The sequence below is a fragment of the Lucilia cuprina genome, chromosome 6 (genome assembly GCF_022045245.1).
Source record: "Lucilia cuprina isolate Lc7/37 chromosome 6, ASM2204524v1, whole genome shotgun sequence".
Lineage (NCBI taxonomy): Eukaryota > Metazoa > Arthropoda > Insecta > Diptera > Calliphoridae > Lucilia > Lucilia cuprina.
This window is the reverse complement of record NC_060954.1, coordinates 7,958,352-7,969,551: the sequence shown is the minus strand read 5'-3', so window position 1 is coordinate 7,969,551 and position 11,200 is coordinate 7,958,352. Positions and strand designations below refer to the sequence as shown.

Genomic DNA, 11,200 nt, shown 5'->3' with positions numbered 1-11,200 from the left:
AAAACAATTTTTGCTCTAAACATTCCCTTCTATTTTTTACACAAACAAAAGAATTGAACTTTTATCATAATCATTATTATTTTCTTGAGCCTTTAGTTTTTCCCATGTGTCGTATTGGCGAAAAGCCTCTTTTATGTATAACATTTACGTCCTTTTTTCACAATAATATTGGTTTGGCTGAATATTTGGATTTTGTGAATGAACACCTAGAGGCTTATAAAGAAATGGGACGTTCTTAGACAAAGATATTTTTTTTTATTTCGTATAAAGACGAAAAACTTTAAAACTCTCAATAAGGAGAATTTTCTTTTTGTTGTTGCAATGTCTGAGTTCCATTATAGTTGATATTATTGTTGTTGTGACTGTTTGGTTCAATAGGTTGAGGTGTTTTTCTACGTTTTTTCTGTTCGTCCTTTTTGTTTATTGTACCGCCTGTTTCGCCATTAAACCCCAGCCAGTCATTGAGATGACATAAAAGCCAAAAGAACTAAATGAAAAGTTTTTTTATGTTTGAGTAAAAAGTATTTTCTCCTCTTGACAATAGTGGCAGAGACAATTTGCATTTAATTTCGTATGCTTTTCTTCTCTTTTCTCTGTTTTTCTTTTTGTTTTGGCTTGACATCCTCAAAGAATAGTGAATCCTGACTGCATTTTTCTGAAGTATATTGAAATATATTTCTTAATTGATAACTATTTTTTTCTTTTTTTGTTTATATTTCATGTGAACTAAAGTGGTTTGATTTGAACGAACGAACAAATGTTCAATCTGTTTGAGAGTGAAATTTTAATTGAGTTTGAGTTCTTGTATCGATAGCAGTGCACAGACGGGCGTTAACTGTTATTGATGATGACATAGTTTGTTTTAGAAGGAACAAACATTAATAGGAAAACATTGAGGAGTATAAAAATAAATGTGTCAGTAGAAAGAGATGTTCTTTAATAAAAAAATGCCTAAAACTAAAAATTTCCCTTTAAAGGGCAATATGCTTCAGCAGGGGAAATTTCGAAAATGTTTATAAATTTCGATTTTAAACTAAATTATGATCACTTTGGCTTCAAAATAATTTTAAAATTTTTGTTTAATAAAATTTCCCTGAGAGGGAAATTTGTTGAAGCCATGAAAATTTTGCAATTTTTTGTCTATAGTCTAGCCTATATTGTTGAAATTTTGCAATTTTTTGTCTATAGTCTAGTCTATAGTCTAGTCTATAGTCTAGTCTATAGTCTAGTCTATAGTCTAATCTATAGTTTAGTCTATAGTCTAGTCTATAGTTTAGTCTATAGTCTAGTCTATAGTGTAATCTATAGTCTAGTCTATAGTCTAATCTATAGTTTAGTCTATAGTCTAGTCTATAGTCTAATCTATAGTCTAGTCTATAGTCTAGTCTATAGTCTAATCTATAGTTTAGTCTATAGTCTAGTATATAGTCTAATCTATAGTTTAGTCTATAGTCTAGTCTATAGTCTAGTCTATAGTCTAGTCTATAGTCTAGTCTATAGTCTAGTCTATAGTCTAGTCTATAGTCTAGTCTATAGTCTAGTCTATAGTCTAGTCTATAGTCTAGTCTATAGTCTAGTCTATAGTCTAGTCTATAGTCTAGTCTATAGTCTAGTCTATAGTCTAGTCTATAGTCTAGTCTATAGTCTAGTCTATAGTCTAGTTTATAGTCTAGTTTATAATCTAGTTTATAGTCTAGTCTATAGTCTAGTCTATAGTCTAGTCTATAATCTAGTCTATAGTCTAGTCTAATGTCTAGTCTATAGTCTAGTCTTTAGTCTATTCTAGTCTAGTCTATAGTCTAGTCTATAGTCTAGTCTATAGTCTAGTCTATAATCTAGTCTATAGTCTAGTCTATAATCTAATCTATAGTCTAGTCTATAATATAGACTATAGTCTAGTCTATAATCTAGACTATAGTCTAGTCTATAGTCTAGTCTATAATCTAGTCTATAGTCTAGTCTATAATCTAATCTATAGTCTAGTCTATAATATAGACTATAGTCTAGTCTATAATCTAGTCTATAGTCTCGTCTATAGTCTAGTCTATAATCTAGTCTATAGTCTAGTCTATAATCTAATCTATAGTCTAGTCTATAATATAGACTATAGTCTAGTCTATAATCTAGACTATAGTCTATAGTCTAGTCTATAATCTAGTCTATAGTCTAGTCTATAGTCTAGTCTATAGTCCAGTCTATAGATTAGTCTATAGTCTAGTCTAAAGTTTAGTCTATAGTCTAGTCTAGTCTTTAATATAGTCTAGAGCCTTGTCTACTACTTCACAATCTAATCTATAGTGAAGACTATAGTCTAGTATATGCTCTTGTCCCAAGCCTAGAGCATCATTAACGCTTTATTTATCTTTGTACCCACAACAAAATCTGTTTAATATTAGCCTTTTATCATGTCTGAACCAGACAGTTTGTCTCCACTTGTTTTATTTTACAAAAAGAAAAACTCCCCCTCACATTTTCAATTTATCCAGCCAGTTGTTAAAGTATTTCTTTTTTAATTCAGTTAATTCAGTTTTTTTTCTGCGACTATTTCATTCTGAATTATTTAAATGGAAATAAATTAAATTTTCAGTGAAAAAAAAGAAAAACTTTTTAATTCAATTTTTTATTCATTCATTCCTATAAAAATGTCCCCCAACATGTTTCGCGTTAAAAATATAAAATTTTATAATTAATTTATGTTAATAGTTTTAAAGAAGCGCTATAGCAAGTAGAATAGTGATTATAATAAAAGATTGCATGAAAGAGCAAATTAAAATGGTACTTTAAAGAAAGAAGAAGTACCAAGAGCTACTGCAACTTTAGCAACTTTTATGGATCATAAATTATAAGAACATAAAAATGCATTTCTTTATAAAGGCTCCAGTACTTTTTTTGAAGAAAAGTACTAAATTATAAATATTACTTTATTTTAAATTTATAAAAAAAAAACTAAGTGATTTTAAGAAAAAAGTATAATTTTAATAAAAAATCAACTTTGTTTACATCAATTTCTTCGTCCAAAGTCTTTGAACACCTACACCTATAAAAATCCCCCTCTTTTCTTTATTTCCATATTTATTTGTTTATTTTCTAATAGTTTTTCTTAGCATTTTCTATAATATTTATATGATGAAAAATGTTTAGCTAATTTGTCGCGTGTCACTTAAGTTTGTTGTTCATTCTTAAGGTTTGTTGTTGACACTTTGTGTTCAAGAGAAGAAGAAAAAAAATAAACACAACAAATGGCACAACGTCAGCCAGCAGCACTGGCATTGCAACCAAACTCAACCACCAAACAGTTTATAGTTCTCTACTACACTTTATTGCCATTTTATATGCAATTTTTATTTTTCTTTACTAAAAACAACAACTACTACTTATTTGCCATTTTCAGTTTTCTTTAAGATGTAAAAGTGTGTGTGTGTGTGTACACTATTTCGCTTTACATTCTGTTTATTGTTTTGAGTGGGAGGCAAAAAATTTTTTAAACATAACATATAATATCAGCGCCAGCAGTTGGTGGTTAAAGTGGTTAAAATGAAAATCCATGCTGTTGATTATGATGACGACGATGACAATGAGAGAAGGTTGCCCCTGTGGTTGTTGTTGTTGTTGCTGCACAACAATGTCAAGATGTTGTTGTTGTGTTGTATGTGTTAAATGGGAAGTTTAAATCTACATGATCGGCTTTAACTTGTTAGAAAACTTTTTTAACTTTATTCTAATCTATAGATCTAACTTAGGCCTTGCCTACAGCCTAGCCTATAGTATAGTCTTTTACATACTATAAACCAGCCTGCCATACAGCCTATAGATCAGATTATAGTCTATAGATCAGACTTTAGTAAATATATAGTCTGGACTTTATATCAGTCAATAGTTTAGTTTATAACTCAGACTATGGTCATGTCTATAGATCAAACTATTTGTCTTCAGATCGGACTGTATTTTAGTCTATAGATCAGACTATATTCCGGTCTATAGATCAGACTATAGTCTATTCTATAGATCAGCCTATATTCTAGTCTATAGATCAGATTAGAGTCTAGTCTTCAGATCAGACTATAGTCTAGTCTATATATTAAACTATAGTCTAGTCTTTAGATCAGATTATAGTCTAGTCTTTAGATTAGATTATAATCTAGTATTTAGATTTGAATATGGTCTACAGATGAGACTATAGTCCAGTCTTTATATCAGATTATAATCTTGTCTATAGTCTATATAGTCTATTTGACAATAGTATAATCTGTAGATCGGACTAAAGTTTAGTGTGTATAGAGTTTATAGATAAGACTATATAGAATCTATAGATTAGACTATATTTAGTTAATAGATAAGACTAGTCTTATGGTCAGACTAAGTACTAATCTATAGATCAGAATAAAACCTACTGTATACTTCAAACAATGGTCAAGTAAATAGATTAGACTGACAACTATCACATAACTTTTTTATCACACAATGGTTCACAAGTCAGACTATAGTTAGTCTATGGACTAGACTATAGTGTCATCTATAGACTAGACTAGAGATCAGTCAAACTTAAGTCTAGTCTGTACATCAGATTATAGTACCGATCAGTGTATAATCCAGTCTATAGATCAGTATAAATAGGTTAGACTGCCAACTAGTCCACAGATCAGATTATCATATGGTCTTTAGATCAGACTGTCGACGAATCTATAGACAAGAATCGCAATATTGTCTAGTCTATAGATCTAACTATGGTTCACAAATCAGACTATAGTTAGTCTATAGAATAGACTATAGTCAAATCTATAAACCAGACTATAGATCAATCAAACCTTACGTTTGGTCTGTACATCAGAATATAGTATTGATCAGTATATAAACTAGTCTATAGATCAGTCTGTAGATAAGACTATAGTCTAGTCTATAGATAAGACTATAGTCTAGTCTATATATGAAACTATAGTCTAGTCTATATATGAAACTATAGTCTAGTCTATATATGAAACTATAGTCTAGTCTATATATGAAACTATAGTCTAGCCTACATCTATAGATGTAGTCTATAGATCAGACTAGTCTATAGATCAGACTAGTTTATAGATCAGACTATAGTATGGTCTATAGATCAAACTATAGTCTAGTCTATAGATCACACTATAGTATAGTCTATAGATCACACTATAGTCTATTCTATAGATCAGACAAAAGTTTAGTCTATAGATCTGAATATAATCCATCCTATATATCATTCATAGCTTATGGATCAGACTATAGTCTAGATCACCATCAGGTCGGTCTAGAGATGAGCATAGATCAGTCGATAGATGAGAAAATAGAGATCTATAGATGGCAATGAAACAGACAACAATATAAGCTATAGATGAGATTTTAGATGACTCTAGTCTTGTCTATAGATCAAATTATAGTCTAGTCTACACATCAGAATATAGTCTCGTCTGTTGATTAGTCTGTACATCACTAAGTATATAAGAATCTGTTCTATAAATCAGACTATAGATCAGTTTATAGATTAAAATAGATCAATCTATAGATAAGCATAAAGCAATCTATAGTCTATGGAACAGACAATAGTCGATTCTTTTCCCTATTTCCTATTGGCTCTTTTTGACGGAATTCCATTTTTAATATTATACACTTTTTTTGTAGGTGTCATTTATTTATTTAATATGACGTCTGTGGTGTCATTTTAAATCTACTTTAAATACACAACTAAAGTTAGTGGTTGCAAGTAAAAAAAAAATTATCTAAATCTAAATGTTTATAAAACTGTTTATTTAAATAAATTTTACGCCAGCGTAAAATGTTTGTAAAAAAAATCTATAGTTTCATTACATTTGTATGTTTAGCATTTTGTAAAGTATCTAGGTAAATATGATTAAAATTTTATTTTAATAAAATAGCAAAAAATAATAATAATAACCTTATTGTTATACATAGCAGGTGTTGTACTTTTAAAAGAGGTTATTTAACAAAAGAGGGCTTTTTAAACAAATAATAATAAAAATTGCAAACAAAAATTAAATATTAAACATAAACGTGGTTATTTAATAAAGAAAAATCCTTATGTTTTTTATGTTTTGTTATTTTATTAAACAAATAAAAGTATACTTTAGTTATTCTCTACAATGACAGCCTTAAGGTATGCTTTAAACTTAACAAACTTAATGTAGACTTTGTTATAACGTATACTACACCTCTCTGTTATTGTATTATTTGCTTAAGTGTTTATTTTTATGTGTGTGTGTTATTCTAAGGTAAATAAAAAATTGTATTTGTTTATTATTGTTTTGTTTAGTTATTAGTTCATTGTCTTTTTTAAATATTTTATATTAAATTGATTAGTTTCTAGTGGGGTGGATGTGTGTGTGTATTTTTTTATATACATTTTACAAAATATATTTTTGAAATTTATAATTTTTTGTAAATTTCTTCTTGTTTTTTAAAATTTTCTAGCATCTGGAGTGTGTGGATAGTATCGCTGGACTTGGTTCTGCTGTTTAATATACATATTTTTTTTTAAATATATATATTTCTGGTGTTTTAAAAGTTTTGTGTTCCATTTTTGTTTGTTGTTGGTTTTTTGCTTATGTTTAGCACTGTTTTTTATGGATTAATTTTTCTTTCTTTTAGCATAATTTTATTAAGAATTATATATTTTTTTAATATAAAATGTAAATTTTTTTAATGTTTGTTTTCTAAAGAAAATAATAATGATGAGGGCATGCTTTAGTTTAAGAGTCTCAATGAATTTAAAAAAAAGAGAAAATATATTTAAAAGCAATCTCAACTTTTAGGCTATAGAATGGTTTAAAGTTCAGACTATCGACTGCTCTGTAGCTCAGTCAACAAAACATTCTACAGCATATAGTCTAATCTAGCTTAAAGATCTGACTAAAAACTTGTCTATAGTTCATACAAGTCTATAGTCCGGAATTTAGACACTTCTATAGATCAGAATATAAACTTGTCTATAGTTCAAACATATAGACTAGCCGATAGTTCAGACCATAGTCAGGCATGTAGTTTAAACTATAGACTGGTTCAGATTACAAACTGGTCTACAGTTCTGACTTTAGACTGGCCAATAGTTTAGACAATAAAATGTTCCCTATTTCAGACTACAGACTGGTATGTAGTTCAAACTATGGCCTGCTTCAGACTATAAACTGGTCTAGTTTAGACTTTAGACTGTTTTCTAGTTTAAACTTTAGACTGATCTGCAGTTAGGACTGTAGACCGATCTATAGTTCAGACTATAGACTAGGTTAAACTATAGACTTCTCTATAGTTCGACTACAAACAAGTCTATAGTTTTGACTATTGACAAGTCTATAGGTCGGACTATAGTCAAGTCCATAGTTCCGACTATAGACAAGTCTATAGTTCCGACTATAGACAAGTCTATAGTTTTGACTATTGGCAAGTTTATAGTTCCGACTACAGAGAAGTCAATAGATCCGACTATAGATAAGTCTATAGTTCCAAATATAGACAAGTCTATAATTCTGACTATAGACAAGTCTATAGTTCTGACTATAGGCAAGTCTATAGTTCTGACTATAGGCAAGTCTATAGTTCTGACTATAGACAAGTCTATAGTTCTAACTATAGACAAGTCTATAGTTCTGACTATAAACAAGTCTATAGTTCTGGCTATAGAAAAGTATATAGTTCTGACTATAGACAAGTATATAGTTCTAACAAGAGACAAGTCTATAGCTCTGACTATGGACAAGTCTATAGTTCTGACTATAGACAAGTCTATAGTTCTGACTAGTAGATAGTTCAGATAGTAGATAGTGGCCTGAGTTCAAACTATAGACTTATCTATAGTTTAGACTATAGACTGGTCCATATTTCAAACAAGAGACTGATCTATAGTGCAGACTGTAGATTGTGCAAACTATAGATTGTTCGCTTTTAAAAAATTTTCTCGATTTTTTTAACTAAAAAAAATCATACAGAAGTGTAAAATTATGAAAAAAGAGTAGAGTTTCTGAATTTATTGAGAATTAGTTTGTTTTATATTTGATAATAGTTTTTCTTTGGAAAAGTGCAATAAATCATAAATTAGAAAATATAATAATAATAATAATAATAATAATAAAAACTACAAATAAAAACTAGAATAAATATTAACACTCAAACTCACCTGTAGTCAAAGTATAATCCCAGCTGGTTTCTGGTTCATTTTTATAAACATTCAATTTCTCTGGCTAAAAAGAAAATAAATTGAAAAAAACAATATTAACAATTTTTAAAGATTTTTCCCCAAAAACAAAACATTTGTCCAATTCACAATCGATGTCGTATCACTGTATGTCATAAAAAAATTTTCAAACTAAATTTTTTGAAACAAAAACAAATTAATAACAAAAAATTACGACATACTACGTTACAACTGTACAACACCGATTGTGAATTGAACAAATATGTTTAATTTTTCTTTACCCACCTTAGCATAATCAATTTTCAATGTGCAGCAACCTGAATATATATCAGCACCATTTAAATTCTCTCTAGCTCTTGTGGCCGATTCTAAACAATCAAATTCCACCATAGCTTGGACACCGTTCTTTTTGAAAATTACAATACGCAAGACCTGTCCATGTGGATTACATATTTTGTGTAAAACATCCTGCAAAAATAAAACAAAATAACAATAGAAAATTAATTTGTTTTTTTGTTAAAATTAAAAGAAATTATAATATATTTAATTATAACCACAATAATGTATGGGTTAATTTTTTTTTATTTTTAAATATTATTGCCTGACATTTGTATAAATTGTTGTGGTAAAAAACAATTCATTTAGATCTTTTTTCATATTATTTGTATTTGTTAAATAATATTGACACTGAACATTTGGATTTTATATATTTTTCTGGTTTTGTTGGTTTTTTATTATAAGGGGACCAATTAGACAAAAAACAATTAAAAATATTTAGAGCGGAAAATTAGAAAAAATATTGATGTTTAAATAAAAGGGAAATTATTTAAAATTTTGAAAAGACTAAAAATATTTCAAAATTTACGTTATAGTATTAATTATATTATGGATATAGTCTTGTGTGTAGTTTGGACTATAGCTTATTATATAGTCTAAGCAATAGTCTGGACAATAGTCTGGTATAAATTCTAGTATTCTACTCTAGTATAGTAAACTTTTTAGCAGACTATAGACTAGAGTCTAGTCTATAGACTATTATATAGTCAAGTATATAGTCCTGTCTACAGCCTTGTTTTTAATCAAATTTATAGCCTAGTCTAAAATTCTAGCTCTGGTCTAGTTTATAGTAAAGTCTATAGTATAGTCTAGACTATAGTCTAGTCTATAGTCTAGTCTTAAGTCTAGTCTATAGTCTAGTCTATAGTCTAGGCTATAGTCTAGTCTATAGTCTAGTATATAGTATAGTCTACAGTCTAATCTAGTTTATAGTCCATAGTCTAGTCTATAGTCTAGTCTTCAGTCTAGTCTATAGTCTAGTCTATAGTCTAGTCTATAGTCTAATCTATAGTCTAGTCTATAGTCTAGTCTATAGCCTAGTCTATATTCTAGTCTATAGCCTAGTCTATAGCCTAGTCTATATTCTAGTCTATAGTCTAGTCTATAGTCTAGTCTATAGTCTAGTCTATAGTCTAGTCTATAGTCTAGTCTATAGTCTAGTCTATAGTCTAGTCTATAGTCTAGTCTATAGTCTAGTCTATAGTCTAGTCTATAGTCTAGTCTATAGTCTAGTCTATAGTCTAGTCTATAGTCTAGTCTATAGTCTAGTCTACAGTCTAGTCTACAGTCTAGTCTGTGGTCTAGTATATAGCCCAGTCTATAACCGGACTATAAAAAACTATACGGCCTAACAAATACACTTTTATATTTCCCATGTCTAGATTCTCTTAATTTTCTTCCAACATCTCTTAATTGTTTCACTCTTTCAACAAAAATAAAAAATAAAAAAAAAACAATTGGATTCACATACCTTAAGAATTTTGTTATTGTTTTAATGCTTTTGCAATTGATCCTGTTCGGACAAGCACAATAATTTCATTTATTTATTACAGCAAAAACACTAACAACGAACGAAATGCGACGCAAAGCAAAGAAATTTTTACACAAAACTTGTAAAAGACAGACAAAAAGGGCAGCGCTGCTGCTGCATTTAAATTACGCACTTATATTTTTGATAACGAATTTAACTTTTTTTTTTAAAAGGGCTAACTTTATTATTAAATTTTTAGAAATTTTATTTTAAACACTTTTTTCCGGACTTAAACTTAATAGATTTTACTTTTTCAAAACATATATTATAAATGACATTTTTATTTTTACTAATTTTCAAAACTTTCACTAATTAAAACATATTATAATAATAAATTGATTTAAAACACTCTTTTTTATTAAAAACACTACTTTAATATAAATAATTTTTAAAACTCACACTTTTAATAATGAATTTGCTTTTTTTATTACACTTTTTTAATTTAATAATGATCACTCGCGACATTTACCGATCACCGAACCGTCTTAAAAGGAATGCTGTATTAAACTAATTGCTTAAGAATAAAATTAAAAGCAATTGTGTCAAAAACTCAAGTTGATCGCTTAACACCAACAACAACAGCATCTTAATGAGTGAAAATAATAAAAAGGGCTCAATTTGAATTGAGAATGCGTAAAGGTGAGAGAGCAAATAATGAATGAAGAAGGAATAAGAACAATTAAAGGCGACTAATGTAAACAACATTGAAGAGAGGCTAAAGCTTATTTTAAAATTAAAAGGCTTTTCACAACAATAACAACGAAGAGACTAGACTTCAAACCAAACTGTAAGTAAGGCTATAACTAGATTATAGAATAGATTTTAGACAAACTGGACTATAGATTTTACTATAAACATGACTATAGACTAGAATATAGACTAGACTATAGACTAGACCATAGACTAGACTATAGGCCAGACTATAGACTAGACTATAGACTAGACTAGACTATAGACTAGCAATAGACTAGACTATAGACTAGACTATAGACTAGACTATAGACTAGACTATAGACTAGACTATAGACTAGACTATTAACTAGACTATTGACTAGACTATTGGCTAGACTATTGACTAGACTATTGACTAGACTATAGACTAGACTATAGACTAGACTATAGACTAGACTATAGACTAGACTATAGACTAGACTATAGACTAGACTATA

At 28.7% G+C, this 11,200-nt stretch overlaps 1 protein-coding gene across 4 annotated transcripts in view; it reads right to left on the bottom strand.

Moving 5' to 3' along the window:
* Positions 1-11,200, bottom strand: part of LOC111682864 (heterogeneous nuclear ribonucleoprotein L) — a 117,227-nt gene that overhangs the window by 76,030 nt on the left and 29,997 nt on the right. For 3 of the 4 annotated variants that reach the window (XM_046953747.1, XM_023444855.2, XM_046953749.1), the window contains exons 2-3: positions 8,450-8,632; positions 8,147-8,210 (exon numbers count right to left, since the gene is read on the bottom strand). In XM_046953747.1, the coding sequence (XP_046809703.1) occupies positions 8,147-8,210; positions 8,450-8,554 (169 nt within the window). In that variant the 5' untranslated portion in view covers positions 8,555-8,632. Of the gene's footprint in view, positions 1-8,146; positions 8,211-8,449; positions 8,633-9,971; positions 10,161-11,200 lie in introns of those variants that run through there. The other variant, XM_046953748.1, reaches the window with a different exon arrangement.